The sequence below is a fragment of the Aquila chrysaetos genome, chromosome Z, assembly GCF_900496995.4.
Source record: "Aquila chrysaetos chrysaetos chromosome Z, bAquChr1.4, whole genome shotgun sequence".
Lineage (NCBI taxonomy): Eukaryota > Metazoa > Chordata > Aves > Accipitriformes > Accipitridae > Aquila > Aquila chrysaetos.
In genome coordinates this window covers 9,400,801-9,419,411 of record NC_044030.1, presented here as the reverse complement: position 1 = coordinate 9,419,411, position 18,611 = coordinate 9,400,801, and the positions used below count along the sequence as shown (strand labels likewise).

Sequence of the window (18,611 nt, the reverse complement as noted above, 5' to 3'; positions counted from 1 at the left end):
CTCCTGGGTTGGCAGATCCGCAGTGCCCAGGGCTTGAAGAGCAGGTACTAAATCATCTTTGCCCCCCGGACCGCAGACAGATCGGGCAAAGAGGGTGTTCGTCCTGCTGCATAAAACCATACGAGCTCCTCTCCTCCTACCTCTTACTATCCTTCCTCCATGCAATTCCCCAAAGAGGAGTCTCCAACATATTCCACGGCCTCCCCTTGCCCATCCAGGCAGCAGGGAAGCTCCTGCGGAGCACAGAACTGAGAGCAGCCCTGGAGATGCCCAGGCATCGCACGGGATGTGTGGGAAAGGAGGCACGGTGGGAGAGCGGGAGCTGCCGCTCTTGATGAGCGTGCTCCCACGGAAACCAGTGCCGTGCACACAGGCCTGCAGGAGACCCGCAGCAGCAGACACATTCCGTGTCACACAGAGGTGGACCCACCCACGTTTGGACACAGGGGGGCAGGGCAGCCCCACCGGGCACCTCAGGCTGCTGTAGCGGACACCACGCCTGGTATCTCAACTCAGCCCCGCTCGGCTGGCAACGCGGAAACTATAGAAAAGCCGGGGAAGGAACGGGTGTAATGCCGACGGGGCTTCGCCGCCCTCAGAAAAGGGCTGTGAGTGGTAGGGGAGAGTGTTGCGGGGAAGGCTGGGCAAAGCTGAGCTTACTGGGGAGCACCACGGGACCGCACGGAATGAGACCTGAACAGCACCGGTCAATCACGGATATAAGGATTAGGGAGGCTACAGGTAGACACAGGAGGGGATGCTAAAACAGAGGTGTTGTTATATTCTGGAGGGCTTCGAGGGCGCTGGTTTAGTGCTGCCAAGCACGTCGTTCGTGGTAAAGGCAGAACTTCCTTAGCTTTATCAATGAATTTCGCTTAACTTGACCTATTCTCTTGAACGGAGACGTAAGACGATGATTCGGGAACGCCCCAGAGCCGGTTTGAGATGGGAAAGGAGAAGAGTAACAACTAGCCTGAAAACCAGGGGGAAGAGCTAAGAACATGCCTAGAGGCGAGAGATAGGACCCAATGAGAGAGAGAACACCCAGCACCCGAATAGTTGCTCGTGGAAAAGGAATAGGGGGCGCGCTGTTGCGCGGTGTTTATTATGTGAGGGCCAGGAACTTCCGACTGTGAGGATATAATCGCCCAGGGATTTTGTCCCCAGGGCACAGCTCGAGCTCTCTAAATTGCACCATAGAAGAATAACATTACGCTTTTCTTCTGGAAGGCCTCGATTAGGGATTCGCTTTGGGGAACCTTAGGGTCGAGCCTGAGGGAAGAAGCACACCGAGGGTGAGCGTGTGTGTGCGAGGAGTCGATAGGGGCACAACTCGGCTCAATGGAGGGGACCGTGCCCTCGCAGGGGAATCGGCTCCTAGCCGAGTAAAGTCGGCTGGTGCGCCGCGAGCCTGATTGGTGTGTGAACGCTGGGGCGGCAGCTTCCCCTTTAACAAGAGGTCCACCCCGGCGCCACAAGGGCCAAGCCACCCGAAAGCCGTGGTCACAAGGACACCACGCAGCCCCTCTTATCCCCCAGGGGCCACTGGGGTGGACCTCTCTCAACCACACCAGGATCCGCAAAGGGGACTGAAAAAGCAATGGCGGTGTCCCTGATGCAAAGACACAACCGAAGGCAAAGAATTCTCGCGCGAACAGAGAGCCGGTAAGGAAAGGATTACCGAAATGCTCCGCCCCAACCCCCAGGGCCACAAATATGATAACGGGGGGACCCCCCCTCCGACAGCACAGCTCCAGGGTAAAGGAGATACGCTAAACAGACTGCTGTTACAAACGCAGGGAGCTGAAAACGTGGCTGAGCTGGAGGTCTGGGCTCAGTAACTGGAGGTCTGCTGCGGTGTGGGCAGAACTTTTACAGAGGAGCAGCATGAGCCTCGCTCGATCCGTGCTGCCCTGGCTGCGACAGGAGCTGGGGTCAATATTTGGGGCACGGTGGTGGGGAGGCAAAGATCAGGAACAGCATCCTGCTACGCTCTGCATCCACGTCGGATGGAGAGGTCATGTCCAGATGCTGGGGCCTTCTTGGGCAACAACTGGTCTATGCCATGTTGGCTATACATTGAGGTAGTAAGCGAGGAGGCGGAGGCTGCTGTGCCCCCATGCTGCCGGGAGGAAGGCAACAGCGCGGCCGCTCCAGCTCCAGTCCAGCTCCTCCAGCCCCAGCTCCTCAGCCCCACGCTGCACCGGCTCCAGGAGGGGAATCCCACCGCTCAGCCGAGCTCCTCCAGCAGGTCAAGGCAGAAGCAGGAGCGAGCGCCGGAGGAGGAGGCAGGAAGGCGAGCTCTGCCGGGGCTGCGGCCGAAGCTCCGCTCGGAGCGAGGCAAGTGGGGCCGTGCCGGGGGGCCCGGCGCCCGCAAAGAGGAGGGCCCGGCCCCAGGATCTCCGGCCCCGCAAGAGGCGCCTCCGCCGGCGGCACTAGCAGGCCCCGGCAACAGTTTCGTCACGGCAAAGGAAATAAATGCCGATTTCCTGGCAATCGGGGTTCTGGGTGCTGCTTTGCCCCTTCTCCCAGGGGCGTCGTCGGCCCCCCACGCCCCTCCATCGGCCAAGGGCGCCCAGAGCCCCAGGGCCATGTCGGCATGGGAAATCCTGCTCCCGCGGAAATCCTGCTGCAGCCACTGAAATGGAAGAGGTTCTGACAAAGCCCGAAAAGGAGGAGAAAAGGGAGAAAGGGAGGAGCAAAGGGAGGAGCCCAGAAGCGGCGACCAGCCCCGGAGAGTCCAGCGGCAGGGGCCTTGGCCCTCACGGCGGCCGCCCGTCTCAGCGGGAGAGCCGTCAGCAGCGGGTGGCAGGGCCTTTGCGAAGGGGAACGTGCCAAATAAAGGCTGTGCTGGCGCCTGTGCCCAGCCGGAGTGACCGTGCTGCTCTCCGCACTATGGCTTTCCTCGCGGCCAAGGGGACAGGAGGGGCCCTGCAGCCCCCTGGTCGGAGGGGTTTTTGGGCAGAGGGGGCGGCGCGACTGGTCCTGCCAGCCAGTCGCGACAGGCCACGCGACTGGACGAGCGGTTGTCCTTGCCAGGGCGCGGGGCACGGGGGCTGCAGAGCACAGCTTCTCTGCAATCCGAACACCGCTTTGTGAGGGATAGGCAGAGCTCCAGGTCCACGCTGGCCAAAGAAAACCCCATCGCCTGCGCAACTTGCTGGAGTACCACGACAGTCGTGGTGTTGCACTGATGTGCTGTCAATGTATTTTTTCAGGGCCCCAGCTTTACTCTGGGGTGATTTCATTGCCAAGGGCTGCCTTTGTCTCCAAAGGCCGTAATCAAAATACTTTTTTGCTCAGTGCGGACGGACTGTCTCCAGCTACGTTATTCATTATACATTCAAACCTTCTATTTCTATGCAGAGGAATCGCTGTTTTACTTCGCGTATATGTCTGTGTTGCAGATGTAAACCTGGACCAAATGTCATTGTTTCCCAGACGTCAAACTCAGGATGAACCTGTCCAAAGTTAAATTTAGGCAAGACGGAATTTTTGCTTGCTGGAGTCTCTCTTCACTGTGGAAGTGCTGATTCTCAACACACTTGCCCCCCCTCCGCCCCCCCCCCCCGAAGCGTTTGGAAATAAAGCTGATTTTGCAAATACAAAGCGATTCTGTGATTATCTGCATATATTCTGCACTCACACCCGTGTAAAACCACCGTGAATTTACTAAAGCCTGTGAAATCACTTTGGGTTGTAATGATATAATCAAAGGAAATTTAGCTTTGATAACTATATTAGTTCTTTTTTCCCTATCGACTATAATGAAAATGGGGTAGTGTTTTAATAAGAGTTTGCTCCCTTTCCTCTACAGATCTACTCCACTCTTACATACAGAGGCATTTTGCCAGTCTGAGGGCTTAACAGTTTTGCTTTCAAATGACGTTTCGATTGTTTTCGATATTTAACGTTGCAGTGTTGATACACTTAATACGGACCTATCAACAGATTGTTAAAGCATGTCCCAATACCATTTTCACTCCCCCAAGGAAAGTAAATTTCACAAAAGGCAAGCTTGTAATGGGTGGCTAAAGAAATTGCCTTGTGATCATTTTATGAGGGTGACACATGAAGAAACGTTGACTGCTCTGCCACATCTCCCAGGCTACGCTGGGTAGTCGCCACATCTTCTAGGACAAGATTCGTCTGGTACGAATGTGAGTGTTACTGCATACACGAATCAGACTTTCATGACACCTGTGTGTTCTGAAAGCATTTCCTTTCTCTAGATGAACTATGATTTTTAAACTGGAGGGGAGTTTTGCAGAAATCCTGACTGTGGTATTCTTTTTAGTGCCACGGGAAGATTCGGTATTTGAAAAAAAGTCACAGATGCACTCTGGTAGCACTAAGCCAGCAAACTAACTTAATTTGAGGTAGAAACCCCTGATAAGAAACAATCTGGAGTTTCCAAACAAGCATTCCTGAGGAGGGGAAGTGCAGAGGGAGGTGCTGATCTCTTCTCCCTGGTATCCAGTGGTAGGACTCGTGGGAGTGGTTCAAAGCTGCGCCAGGAGAGGTTTAGACTGGACATCAGGAAGCCTTTCTTTACTAGAGAGGGGGCTCAAACACTGGAACAGCCTTCCTAGAGAGGTGGTCGATGCTTCCTGCCCGTCACTGTTGAAGAGGCATTTGGACAATGCCCCTCATAACATGCTTTAACCTGGTCAGCCCTGAAGTGGTCAGGCAGTTGGCCTAGATGATTGTTCTAGGTCCCATTCCAACTGGAATAGTTCCGTTCCGTTTTGTTCTGTTCTGTTCTGTTCTGTTCTGTTCTACTCTATTCTACTCTGTTCTGTTCTGTTCTGCTCTAGTCTGTTGCAACATGTACATTGTGGAGCTCTCTCCCAAGCACAGTACCTTCAGTGAACAACCGGGAAATTGAGAAATTTAAATATATTCTTTTGTTTCTGAGTTAAAAAACCAACATAGGAAACACTTTTTAAAATCACTTACATCTCAGTTTCAATTCCACCGTCTTTATCATTACTGGCTGCTTTTAGGATGAAGAGTTAAGGCATCACTTTGTATTGCAGGCAAATTATTAATCCCACCCCTGCTTTTGTGAAATTTGTGGTATCAAATGTGTTAGTGTTTCGAAATGGCTTCTGTGTTTTTTCATATAACAAATGAAACCTATAGGGAATCCTAACAGAGATTATTTATTATCTACTGGCTGATTGACTGATTGGGCAATATGACCTGTTTCCTCATGGCTTCCTCACAAGAGAAGGCCTTGTTTCCGTTCACTGAACAAAAGCAAGGTGGAAAGGATTGGGGCCTTAGATATTTTCCATGGACTTGATGAATCCTGGTAATTTACTTCCAAAGAAACACCTAGCAGAATTGCCACTCTTCATTTTAGTTAGTGGGGACACAACTACACAGCTTGGTAAGAAAGGGTACTGACGTAGCAGTCGTGTAGTCGCATGCCGTTTACGTAGAAAGCTGATTTTGCATTTAACAGTGCTGCTGCTGAAAGGCAGCTTCAGACAAACTTTGTCACATGTGACAGCTAACCGTATGTTTTGTAGGGAGGCTGTAGTAAACAGTATGAAATAGTAAAATATTGCCTTCCACGTGAGACAGAGAGACACTTCCTAACTACCTCCCACACCAAAGGATTTTGTTCATCAAACCAGCCCTTGTGTTTCTGTAACGAGTGAAGGAGAAACTATTTAAATGCCTCATATTTTGACATTCCAGTTGGTATATTATTTAGCTTTTTCCTTTTCTTTTCTTCTTTTTGTTTTCTTGACATGATAAAGCGCCATTACAAAAGGAAAACAAATCCATGTGGAAAAATCCTTGCATTTCTGAAAAGAAACTTTGGATAGGGTATCAAACTATTTTGACTCTCAAGGTCCGACTTGTTAATTGCTGGTTTTTTTCCTAAGATACAAACAGTTTTTTCACAGTATGCATTACATTGATGTCTCGGAGGCGTTTCGTAATCGATCAGTTTGTTGTGTCCTCTGCTGTCACTTCTAAGTTTAGATTCCTCAACTTAGAGCAGAAATTTTTCTATGAATTATTCTACAGGTTGGTCTACTCAGTCCATTTTCTATTCCCCTGGTCCTCAAAGCCATGCAATTCTTCCGGTACTTTATTCCAAAACTGTCTTTGAGAGGGTGGACGGTCCATTGTGACATCACCGTGTGGCGGAGGGTGACATCACCTGGCGGTGGACTGTGACGTCAGCGAGCGATGGACTGCGACCTCGCGTCCCTCGCTGCTTATCTTCGGGCGCCGGCAGAGCCTGGGCCAGTCTGGCTCGTGCCTGGACTCCTGCCGAGCGTGCCTGCGAGGTCTGGAGGGTCGAGCGAGGCTTCTCCTGGTGCTGGGTGGTGCTTTGGGGGCTGCCTTGGGGGCTGCCGTCGGCAGCTCTCGCTGCCCGTCCCGGAGCCATCCCCTGTGTTTCCCCGGCCCTGCCAGGTTCAGGCGTGTCCTGGTTTCGGTTGGTGGCCGGGCACCGCGGGGCAAGCTTGCAGCAGCGGAGGTGAGCTGTGCGGGGAAGCGTCCCCCCCGGGGTGGCCGTGGGGCGGGCGATGGGGCTCGGGGAGCCGGGAGGGTGTCCTTCTCGAGGGGCCTGGGCATTCCTTCCTCCCCTCCTCTCCCCGGGACAGCGAGCGACCGTGGCCTCTCTCCCTTTCACAGCGCGCGACACCCTTTGGCAGTGCCGGCGCCAGCGAGGGGGAGCAGGTCCTCATCCTCAGCTCTCCCCAACCTGCTGCGGAGCACGAGCATGGCCACGGAGACGGAGTGGAGCTGCCCCATCTGCGGCGATGCTCGAGATGACGTCTCTTACGCGATGCCCTGTCGCCACCAGTTCTGCCTGGGCTGCATCCTGCGTTGGACAGAGGTGAAACCAGAGTGCCCACTCTGCAGAAGACCAGTAGAGAATGTCAGGTTTTCTGTGCTGGGCGAAGACGACTATCTACAGTGTGTTGTCGCACACCCCGAAGAGTCGCCAGATGCCAGCAGGCAGGCGGGCAGCGCTCCCGGTCCCCTGCCCGAAAACAGCCCCCATCACCCTGCGGCGTCCCCTCCGTCATCTCCGCAGTGGATACTGTCCCCGGCTGAGCCGGGGGCTGCAGAGCCGGAGGACGTGGGTGGCCTCCTGCCTGTGGTCTGGGCGTATCTTTTCCAAAGACGACAGCACCTCCTCGATCCCGTGCTGCCCTGGCTGCGCCAGGAGCTGGAGGCAATATATGGGGCACGGTGGTGGGAGGCAAAGACTGCAGAGAACAGCATCCTGCATACCCTGTGCATCCACGGTCCGGATGAAGAGGTCATGCTCCAGATGCTGGAGCCTCTCCTTGGGCACTATACAACATTAGTGGTCTATGGCATCATGGGTATCATTGAGGGTCAGTGCAGCGAGGAGGCCTGGAGGCTGCTGTGCCCCCATGCTGCCGGGGAGGAAGGCAACAGCCCTGCGGCCGGCTCCAGCTCCAGCTCCAGCTCCTCCAGCCCCAGCTCCTCCAGCCCCAGCTGCACCGGCTCCCAGGAGGGGACTCCCACCGCTCAGCCGAGCTCCTCCAGCAGCCCGTCAGGGGCAGAGCAGGAGCAGCCCCGGGAGGAGCCGGGGCAGGAGGCGGCGGCAGGTCCCTCTGCCCAGGGCTGCGGCCGCAGCCCCTCCGCTCCCGGCCGGGGCAGGGGCCGCTCGCCCGGGGGGCCCCGGCGCCCCGCAAAGAGGAGGGCCCCCGGCCCCCAGGACTCTCCCCGGCCCCGCAAGAGGCCGCCTCGCCGGCGGCACTAGCAGGGCCCCGGCAACAGTTTCGTCACGGCAAAGGAAATAAATGCCGATTTCCCTGGCACTCGGGGTCTCTGGGTGCTGCTTTCTGCCCCTTCTCCCAGGGCCGTCCGTGGCCCCCCCACGCCCCTCCATCGGCCAAGGGCGCCCAGAGCCCCAGGGCCATGTCGGCATGGGAAATCCTGCTCCCGCAGGAAATCCTGCTGCAGCCACTGAAATGGAAGAGGTTCTGACAAAGCCCGAAAAGGAGGAGAAAAGGGAGAAAGGGAGGAGCAAAGGGAGGAGCCCAGAAGCGGCGACCAGCCCCGGAGAGTCCAGCGGCAGGGGCCTTGGCCCTCACGGCGGCCGCCCGTCTCAGCGGGAGAGCCGTCAGCAGCGGGTGGCAGGGCCTTTGCGAAGGGGAACGTGCCAAATAAAGGCTGCTGGCGCCTGTGCCCAGCCGGAGTGACCGTGCTGCTCTCCGCACTGGCTTTCTCTGCGGCCAAGGGGACAGGAGGGGCCCTGCAGCCCCCTGGTCGGAGGGGTTTTTGGGCAGAGGGGCGGGCGCGACTGGTCCTGCCAGCCAGTCGCGACAGGCCACGCGACTGGACGAGCGGTGTCCTTGCCAGGGCGCGGGGCACGGGGGCTGCAGAGCACAGCTTCTCTGCATCCGAACACCGCTTTGTGAGGGATAGGCAGAGCTCCAGGTCCACGCTGGCCAAAGAAAACCCCATCGCCTGCGCAACTTGCTGGAGTACCACGACAGTCGTGGTGTTGCACTGATGTGCTGTCAATGTATTTTTTCAGGGCCCCAGCTTTACTCTGGGGTGATTTCATTGCCAAGGCTGCCTTTGTCTCCAAAGGCCGTAATCAAAATACTTTTTTGCTCAGTGCGGACGGACTGTCTCCAGCTACGTTATTCATTATACATTCAAACCTTCTATTTCTATGCAGAGGAATCGCTGTTTTACTTCGCGTATATGTCTGTGTTGCAGATGTAAACCTGGACCAAATGTCATTGTTTCCCAGACGTCAAACTCAGGATGAACCTGTCCAAAGTTAAAATTTAGGCAAGACGGAATTTTTGCTTGCTGGAGTCTCTCTTCACTGTGGAAGTGCTGATTCTCAACACACTTGCCCCCCTCCGCCCCCCCCCCGAAGCGTTTGGAAATAAAGCTGATTTTGCAAATACAAAGCGATTCTGTGATTATCTGCATATATTCTGCACTCACACCCGTGTAAAACCACCGTGAATTTACTAAAGCCTGTGAAATCACTTTGGGTTTGTAATGATATAATCAAAGGAAATTTAGCTTTGATAACTATATTAGTTCTTTTTTCCCTATCGACTATAATGAAAATGGGGTAGTGTTTAATAAGAGTTTGCTCCCTTTCCTCTACAGATCTACTCCACTCTTACATACAGAGGCATTTTGCCAGTCTGAGGGCTTAACAGTTTGCTTTCAAATGACGTTTCGATTGTTTTCGATATTTAACGTTGCAGTGTTGATACACTTAATACGGACCTATCAACAGATTGTTAAAGCATGTCCCAATACCATTTTCACTCCCCCAAGGAAAGTAAATTTCACAAAAGGCAAGCTTGTAATGGGTGGCTAAAAGAAATTGCCTTGTGATCATTTTATGAGGGTGACACATGAAGAAACGTTGACTGCTCTGCACATCTCCCAGGCTACGCTGGGTAGTCGCCACATCTTCTAGGACAAGATTCGTCTGGTACGAATGTGAGTGTTACTGCATACACGAATCAGACTTTCATGACACCTGTGTGTTCTGAAAGCATTTCCTTTCTCTAGATGAACTATGATTTTTAAACTGGAGGGGAGTTTTGCAGAAATCCTGACTGTGGTATTCTTTTTAGTGCCACGGGAAGATTCGGTATTTGAAAAAAAGTCACAGATGCACTCTGGTAGCACTAAGCCAGCAAACTAACTTAATTTGAGGTAGAAACCCCTGATAAGAAACAATCTGGAGTTTCCAAACAAGCATTCCTGAGGAGGGGAAGTGCAGAGGGAGGTGCTGATCTCTTCTCCCTGGTATCCAGTGGTAGGACTCGTGGGAGTGGTTCAAAGCTGCGCCAGGAGAGGTTTAGACTGGACATCAGGAAGCCTTTCTTTACTAGAGAGGGGGCTCAAACACTGGAACAGCCTTCCTAGAGAGGTGGTCGATGCTTCCTGCCCGTCACTGTTGAAGAGGCATTTGGACAATGCCCCTCATAACATGCTTTAACCTGGTCAGCCCTGAAGTGGTCAGGCAGTTGGCCTAGATGATTGTTCTAGGTCCCATTCCAACTGGAATAGTTCCGTTCCGTTTGTTCTGTTCTGTTCTGTTCTGTTCTGTTCTACTCTATTCTACTCTGTTCTGTTCTGTTCTGCTCTAGTCTGTTGCAACATGTACATTGTGGAGCTCTCTCCAAGCACAGTACCTTCAGTGAACAACCGGGAAATTGAGAAATTTAAATATATTCTTTTGTTTCTGAGTTAAAAAACCAACATAGGAAACACTTTTTAAAATCACTTACATCTCAGTTTCAATTCCACCGTCTTTATCATTACTGGCTGCTTTTAGGATGAAGAGTTAAGGCATCACTTTGTATTGCAGGCAAATTATTAATCCCACCCCTGCTTTTGTGAAATTTGTGGTATCAAATGTGTTAGTGTTTCGAAATGGCTTCTGTGTTTTTTCATATAACAAATGAAACCTATAGGGAATCCTAACAGAGATTATTTATTATCTACTGGCTGATTGACTGATTGGGCAATATGACCTGTTTCCTCATGGCTTCCTCACAAGAGAAGGCCTTGTTTCCGTTCACTGAACAAAAGCAAGGTGGAAAGGATTGGGGCCTTAGATATTTTCCATGGACTTGATGAATCCTGGTAATTTACTTCCAAAGAAACACCTAGCAGAATTGCCACTCTTCATTTTAGTTAGTGGGGACACAACTACACAGCTTGGTAAGAAAGGGTACTGACGTAGCAGTCGTGTAGTCGCATGCCGTTTACGTAGAAAGCTGATTTTGCATTTAACAGTGCTGCTGCTGAAAGGCAGCTTCAGACAAACTTTGTCACATGTGACAGCTAACCGTATGTTTTGTAGGGAGGCTGTAGTAAACAGTATGAAATAGTAAAATATTGCCTTCCACGTGAGACAGAGAGACACTTCCTAACTACCTCCCACACCAAAGGATTTTGTTCATCAAACCAGCCCTTGTGTTTCTGTAACGAGTGAAGGAGAAACTATTTAAATGCCTCATATTTTGACATTCCAGTTGGTATATTATTTAGCTTTTTCCTTTTCTTTTCTTCTTTTTGTTTTCTTGACATGATAAAGCGCCATTACAAAAGGAAAACAAATCCATGTGGAAAAATCCTTGCATTTCTGAAAAGAAACTTTGGATAGGGTATCAAACTATTTTGACTCTCAAGGTCCGACTTGTTAATTGCTGGTTTTTTTCCTAAGATACAAACAGTTTTTTCACAGTATGCATTACATTGATGTCTCGGAGGCGTTTCGTAATCGATCAGTTTGTTGTGTCCTCTGCTGTCACTTCTAAGTTTAGATTCCTCAACTTAGAGCAGAAATTTTTCTATGAATTATTCTACAGGTTGGTCTACTCAGTCCATTTTCTATTCCCCTGGTCCTCAAAGCCATGCAATTCTTCCGGTACTTTATTCCAAAACTGTCTTTGAGAGGGTGGACGGTCCATTGTGACATCACCGTGTGGCGGAGGGTGACATCACCTGGCGGTGGACTGTGACGTCAGCGAGCGATGGACTGCGACCTCGCGTCCCTCGCTGCTTATCTTCGGGCGCCGGCAGAGCCTGGGCCAGTCTGGCTCGTGCCTGGACTCCTGCCGAGCGTGCCTGCGAGGTCTGGAGGGTCGAGCGAGGCTTCTCCTGGTGCTGGGTGGTGCTTTGGGGGCTGCCTTGGGGGCTGCCGTCGGCAGCTCTCGCTGCCCGTCCCGGAGCCATCCCCTGTGTTTCCCCGGCCCTGCCAGGTTCAGGCGTGTCCTGGTTTCGGTTGGTGGCCGGGCACCGCGGGGCAAGCTTGCAGCAGCGGAGGTGAGCTGTGCGGGGAAGCGTCCCCCCCGGGGTGGCCGTGGGGCGGGCGATGGGGCTCGGGGAGCCGGGAGGGTGTCCTTCTCGAGGGGCCTGGGCATTCCTTCCTCCCCTCCTCTCCCCGGGACAGCGAGCGACCGTGGCCTCTCTCCCTTTCACAGCGCGCGACACCCTTTGGCAGTGCCGGCGCCAGCGAGGGGGAGCAGGTCCTCATCCTCAGCTCTCCCCAACCTGCTGCGGAGCACGAGCATGGCCACGGAGACGGAGTGGAGCTGCCCCATCTGCGGCGATGCTCGAGATGACGTCTCTTACGCGATGCCCTGTCGCCACCAGTTCTGCCTGGGCTGCATCCTGCGTTGGACAGAGGTGAAACCAGAGTGCCCACTCTGCAGAAGACCAGTAGAGAATGTCAGGTTTTCTGTGCTGGGCGAAGACGACTATCTACAGTGTGTTGTCGCACACCCCGAAGAGTCGCCAGATGCCAGCAGGCAGGCGGGCAGCGCTCCCGGTCCCCTGCCCGAAAACAGCCCCCATCACCCTGCGGCGTCCCCTCCGTCATCTCCGCAGTGGATACTGTCCCCGGCTGAGCCGGGGGCTGCAGAGCCGGAGGACGTGGGTGGCCTCCTGCCTGTGGTCTGGGCGTATCTTTTCCAAAGACGACAGCACCTCCTCGATCCCGTGCTGCCCTGGCTGCGCCAGGAGCTGGAGGCAATATATGGGGCACGGTGGTGGGAGGCAAAGACTGCAGAGAACAGCATCCTGCATACCCTGTGCATCCACGGTCCGGATGAAGAGGTCATGCTCCAGATGCTGGAGCCTCTCCTTGGGCACTATACAACATTAGTGGTCTATGGCATCATGGGTATCATTGAGGGTCAGTGCAGCGAGGAGGCCTGGAGGCTGCTGTGCCCCCATGCTGCCGGGGAGGAAGGCAACAGCCCTGCGGCCGGCTCCAGCTCCTCCAGCTCCAGCTCCTCCAGCCCCAGCTCCTCCAGCCCCAGCTGCACCGGCTCCCAGGAGGGGACTCCCACCGCTCAGCCGAGCTCCTCCAGCAGCCCGTCAGGGGCAGAGCAGGAGCAGCCCCGGGAGGAGCCGGGGCAGGAGGCGGCGGCAGGTCCCTCTGCCCAGGGCTGCGGCCGCAGCCCCTCCGCTCCCGGCCGGGGCAGGGGCCGCTCGCCCGGGGGGCCCCGGCGCCCCGCAAAGAGGAGGGCCCCCGGCCCCCAGGACTCTCCCCGGCCCCGCAAGAGGCCGCCTCGCCGGCGGCACTAGCAGGGCCCCGGCAACAGTTTCGTCACGGCAAAGGAAATAAATGCCGATTTCCCTGGCACTCGGGGTCTCTGGGTGCTGCTTTCTGCCCCTTCTCCCAGGGCCGTCCGTGGCCCCCCACGCCCCTCCATCGGCCAAGGGCGCCCAGAGCCCCAGGGCCATGTCGGCATGGGAAATCCTGCTCCCGCAGGAAATCCTGCTGCAGCCACTGAAATGGAAGAGGTTCTGACAAAGCCCGAAAAGGAGGAGAAAAGGGAGAAAGGGAGGAGCAAAGGGAGGAGCCCAGAAGCGGCGACCAGCCCCGGAGAGTCCAGCGGCAGGGGCCTTGGCCCTCACGGCGGCCGCCCGTCTCAGCGGGAGAGCCGTCAGCAGCGGGTGGCAGGGCCTTTGCGAAGGGGAACGTGCCAAATAAAGGCTGCTGGCGCCTGTGCCCAGCCGGAGTGACCGTGCTGCTCTCCGCACTGGCTTTCTCTGCGGCCAAGGGGACAGGAGGGGCCCTGCAGCCCCCTGGTCGGAGGGGTTTTTGGGCAGAGGGGCGGGCGCGACTGGTCCTGCCAGCCAGTCGCGACAGGCCACGCGACTGGACGAGCGGTGTCCTTGCCAGGGCGCGGGGCACGGGGGCTGCAGAGCACAGCTTCTCTGCATCCGAACACCGCTTTGTGAGGGATAGGCAGAGCTCCAGGTCCACGCTGGCCAAAGAAAACCCCATCGCCTGCGCAACTTGCTGGAGTACCACGACAGTCGTGGTGTTGCACTGATGTGCTGTCAATGTATTTTTTCAGGGCCCCAGCTTTACTCTGGGGTGATTTCATTGCCAAGGCTGCCTTTGTCTCCAAAGGCCGTAATCAAAATACTTTTTTGCTCAGTGCGGACGGACTGTCTCCAGCTACGTTATTCATTATACATTCAAACCTTCTATTTCTATGCAGAGGAATCGCTGTTTTACTTCGCGTATATGTCTGTGTTGCAGATGTAAACCTGGACCAAATGTCATTGTTTCCCAGACGTCAAACTCAGGATGAACCTGTCCAAAGTTAAAATTTAGGCAAGACGGAATTTTTGCTTGCTGGAGTCTCTCTTCACTGTGGAAGTGCTGATTCTCAACACACTTGCCCCCCTCCGCCCCCCCCCCGAAGCGTTTGGAAATAAAGCTGATTTTGCAAATACAAAGCGATTCTGTGATTATCTGCATATATTCTGCACTCACACCCGTGTAAAACCACCGTGAATTTACTAAAGCCTGTGAAATCACTTTGGGTTTGTAATGATATAATCAAAGGAAATTTAGCTTTGATAACTATATTAGTTCTTTTTTCCCTATCGACTATAATGAAAATGGGGTAGTGTTTAATAAGAGTTTGCTCCCTTTCCTCTACAGATCTACTCCACTCTTACATACAGAGGCATTTTGCCAGTCTGAGGGCTTAACAGTTTGCTTTCAAATGACGTTTCGATTGTTTTCGATATTTAACGTTGCAGTGTTGATACACTTAATACGGACCTATCAACAGATTGTTAAAGCATGTCCCAATACCATTTTCACTCCCCCAAGGAAAGTAAATTTCACAAAAGGCAAGCTTGTAATGGGTGGCTAAAAGAAATTGCCTTGTGATCATTTTATGAGGGTGACACATGAAGAAACGTTGACTGCTCTGCACATCTCCCAGGCTACGCTGGGTAGTCGCCACATCTTCTAGGACAAGATTCGTCTGGTACGAATGTGAGTGTTACTGCATACACGAATCAGACTTTCATGACACCTGTGTGTTCTGAAAGCATTTCCTTTCTCTAGATGAACTATGATTTTTAAACTGGAGGGGAGTTTTGCAGAAATCCTGACTGTGGTATTCTTTTTAGTGCCACGGGAAGATTCGGTATTTGAAAAAAAGTCACAGATGCACTCTGGTAGCACTAAGCCAGCAAACTAACTTAATTTGAGGTAGAAACCCCTGATAAGAAACAATCTGGAGTTTCCAAACAAGCATTCCTGAGGAGGGGAAGTGCAGAGGGAGGTGCTGATCTCTTCTCCCTGGTATCCAGTGGTAGGACTCGTGGGAGTGGTTCAAAGCTGCGCCAGGAGAGGTTTAGACTGGACATCAGGAAGCCTTTCTTTACTAGAGAGGGGGCTCAAACACTGGAACAGCCTTCCTAGAGAGGTGGTCGATGCTTCCTGCCCGTCACTGTTGAAGAGGCATTTGGACAATGCCCCTCATAACATGCTTTAACCTGGTCAGCCCTGAAGTGGTCAGGCAGTTGGCCTAGATGATTGTTCTAGGTCCCATTCCAACTGGAATAGTTCCGTTCCGTTCTGTTCTGTTCTGTTCTGTTCTACTCTATTCTACTCTGTTCTGTTCTGTTCTGCTCTAGTCTGTTGCAACATGTACATTGTGGAGCTCTCTCCAAGCACAGTACCTTCAGTGAACAACCGGGAAATTGAGAAATTTAAATATATTCTTTTGTTTCTGAGTTAAAAAACCAACATAGGAAACACTTTTTAAAATCACTTACATCTCAGTTTCAATTCCACCGTCTTTATCATTACTGGCTGCTTTTAGGATGAAGAGTTAAGGCATCACTTTGTATTGCAGGCAAATTATTAATCCCACCCCTGCTTTTGTGAAATTTGTGGTATCAAATGTGTTAGTGTTTCGAAATGGCTTCTGTGTTTTTTCATATAACAAATGAAACCTATAGGGAATCCTAACAGAGATTATTTATTATCTACTGGCTGATTGACTGATTGGGCAATATGACCTGTTTCCTCATGGCTTCCTCACAAGAGAAGGCCTTGTTTCCGTTCACTGAACAAAAGCAAGGTGGAAAGGATTGGGGCCTTAGATATTTTCCATGGACTTGATGAATCCTGGTAATTTACTTCCAAAGAAACACCTAGCAGAATTGCCACTCTTCATTTTAGTTAGTGGGGACACAACTACACAGCTTGGTAAGAAAGGGTACTGACGTAGCAGTCGTGTAGTCGCATGCCGTTTACGTAGAAAGCTGATTTTGCATTTAACAGTGCTGCTGCTGAAAGGCAGCTTCAGACAAACTTTGTCACATGTGACAGCTAACCGTATGTTTTGTAGGGAGGCTGTAGTAAACAGTATGAAATAGTAAAATATTGCCTTCCACGTGAGACAGAGAGACACTTCCTAACTACCTCCCACACCAAAGGATTTTGTTCATCAAACCAGCCCTTGTGTTTCTGTAACGAGTGAAGGAGAAACTATTTAAATGCCTCATATTTTGACATTCCAGTTGGTATATTATTTAGCTTTTTCCTTTTCTTTTCTTCTTTTTGTTTTCTTGACATGATAAAGCGCCATTACAAAAGGAAAACAAATCCATGTGGAAAAATCCTTGCATTTCTGAAAAGAAACTTTGGATAGGGTATCAAACTATTTTGACTCTCAAGGTCCGACTTGTTAATTGCTGGTTTTTTTCCTAAGATACAAACAGTTTTTTCACAGTATGCATTACATTGATGTCTCGGAGGCGTTTCGTAATCGATCAGTTTGTTGTGTCCTCTGCTGTCACTTCTAAGTTTAGATTCCTCAACTTAGAGCAGAAATTTTTCTATGAATTATTCTACAGGTTGGTCTACTCAGTCCATTTTCTATTCCCCTGGTCCTCAAAGCCATGCAATTCTTCCGGTACTTTATTCCAAAACTGTCTTTGAGAGGGTGGACGGTCCATTGTGACATCACCGTGTGGCGGAGGGTGACATCACCTGGCGGTGGACTGTGACGTCAGCGAGCGATGGACTGCGACCTCGCGTCCCTCGCTGCTTATCTTCGGGCGCCGGCAGAGCCTGGGCCAGTCTGGCTCGTGCCTGGACTCCTGCCGAGCGTGCCTGCGAGGTCTGGAGGGTCGAGCGAGGCTTCTCCTGGTGCTGGGTGGTGCTTTGGGGGCTGCCTTGGGGGCTGCCGTCGGCAGCTCTCGCTGCCCGTCCCGGAGCCATCCCCTGTGTTTCCCCGGCCCTGCCAGGTTCAGGCGTGTCCTGGTTTCGGTTGGTGGCCGGGCACCGCGGGGCAAGCTTGCAGCAGCGGAGGTGAGCTGTGCGGGGAAGCGTCCCCCCCGGGGTGGCCGTGGGGCGGGCGATGGGGCTCGGGGAGCCGGGAGGGTGTCCTTCTCGAGGGGCCTGGGCATTCCTTCCTCCCCTCCTCTCCCCGGGACAGCGAGCGACCGTGGCCTCTCTCCCTTTCACAGCGCGCGACACCCTTTGGCAGTGCCGGCGCCAGCGAGGGGGAGCAGGTCCTCATCCTCAGCTCTCCCCAACCTGCTGCGGAGCACGAGCATGGCCACGGAGACGGAGTGGAGCTGCCCCATCTGCGGCGATGCTCGAGATGACGTCTCTTACGCGATGCCCTGTCGCCACCAGTTCTGCCTGGGCTGCATCCTGCGTTGGACAGAGGTGAAACCAGAGTGCCCACTCTGCAGAAGACCAGTAGAGAATGTCAGGTTTTCTGTGCTGGGCGAAGACGACTATCTACAGTGTGTTGTCGCACACCCCGAAGAGTCGCCAGATGCCAGCAGGCAGGCGGGCAGCGCTCCCGGTCCCCTGCCCGAAAACAGCCCCCATCACCCTGCGGCGTCCCCTCCGTCATCTCCGCAGTGGATACTGTCCCCGGCTGAGCCGGGGGCTGCAGAGCCGGAGGACGTGGGTGGCCTCCTGCCTGTGGTCTGGGCGTATCTTTTCCAAAGACGACAGCACCTCCTCGATCCCGTGCTGCCCTGGCTGCGCCAGGAGCTGGAGGCAATATATGGGGCACGGTGGTGGGAGGCAAAGACTGCAGAGAACAGCATCCTGCATACCCTGTGCATCCACGGTCCGGATGAAGAGGTCATGCTCCAGATGCTGGAGCCTCTCCTTGGGCACTATACAACATTAGTGGTCTATGGCATCATGGGTATCATTGAGGGTCAGTGCAGCGAGGAGGCCTGGAGGCTGCTGTGCCCCCATGCTGCCGGGGAGGAAGGCAACAGCCCTGCGGCCGGCTCCAGCTCCTCCAGCTCCAGCTCCTCCAGCCCCAGCTCCTCCAGCCCCAGCTGCACCGGCTCCCAGGAGGGGACTCCCACCGCTCAGCCGAGCTCCTCCAGCAGCCCGTCAGGGGCAGAGCAGGAGCAGCCCCGGGAGGAGCCGGGGCAGGAGGCGGCGGCAGGTCCCTCTGCCCAGGGCTGCGGCCGCAGCCCCTCCGCTCCCGGCCGGGGCAGGGGCCGCTCGCCCGGGGGGCCCCGGCGCCCCGCAAAGAGGAGGGCCCCCGGCCCCCAGGACTCTCCCCGGCCCCGCAAGAGGCCGCCTCGCCGGCGGCACTAGCAGGGCCCCGGCAACAGTTTCGTCACGGCAAAGGAAATAAATGCTGATTTCCCTGGCACTCGGGGTCTCTGGGTGCTGCTTTCTGCCCCTTCTCCCAGGGCCGTCCGCGGCCCTCTACGCCCCTCCATTGGCCAAGGGCCCCCAGAGCCCCAGGGCCATGTCGGCATGGGAAATCCTGCTCCCGCAGGAAATCCTGCTGCAGCCACTG

General features: G+C 53.9%; 3 protein-coding genes across 5 annotated transcripts; all 3 read left to right on the top strand.

Annotated features, from left to right (window-relative positions):
- The first annotated feature begins 6,472 nt into the window (after positions 1–6,472).
- Positions 6,473–8,207, top strand: LOC115336666 (E3 ubiquitin-protein ligase Topors-like). Its single transcript, XM_030004029.1, has 3 exons — positions 6,473–6,502; positions 6,661–7,466; positions 7,864–8,207. The coding sequence occupies exons 2-3, from the start codon at positions 6,749–6,751 to the stop codon at positions 8,205–8,207; spliced, it is 1,062 nt and encodes a 353-aa protein (XP_029859889.1). The 5' UTR covers positions 6,473–6,502; positions 6,661–6,748.
- Positions 8,208–11,793: 3,586 nt separating this feature from the next.
- On the top strand, positions 11,794–13,176 carry LOC115336952 (E3 ubiquitin-protein ligase Topors-like). 2 transcript variants are annotated; one of them, XM_030004786.1, is made up of 3 exons: positions 11,794–11,823; positions 11,982–12,794; positions 12,825–13,176. In XM_030004786.1, exons 2-3 carry the CDS (start codon positions 12,070–12,072, stop codon positions 13,087–13,089), a joined length of 990 nt encoding a protein of 329 aa, XP_029860646.1. In that variant the 5' UTR covers positions 11,794–11,823; positions 11,982–12,069; the 3' UTR covers positions 13,090–13,176. The 2 variants fall into 2 exon arrangements, with proteins under 2 accessions (XP_029860646.1, XP_029860645.1); XM_030004785.1 differs by having other exon boundaries at positions 11,982–13,176.
- Positions 13,177–17,107: 3,931 nt separating this feature from the next.
- On the top strand, positions 17,108–18,409 carry LOC115336961 (E3 ubiquitin-protein ligase Topors-like). Of its 2 annotated transcripts, XM_030004797.1 has the most exons (3): positions 17,108–17,137; positions 17,296–18,108; positions 18,139–18,409. In XM_030004797.1, exons 2-3 carry the CDS (start codon positions 17,384–17,386, stop codon positions 18,401–18,403), a joined length of 990 nt encoding a protein of 329 aa, XP_029860657.1. In that variant the 5' UTR covers positions 17,108–17,137; positions 17,296–17,383; the 3' UTR covers positions 18,404–18,409. The 2 variants fall into 2 exon arrangements, with proteins under 2 accessions (XP_029860657.1, XP_029860656.1); XM_030004796.1 differs by having other exon boundaries at positions 17,296–18,409.
- The last annotated feature ends 202 nt before the right edge of the window (positions 18,410–18,611 follow it).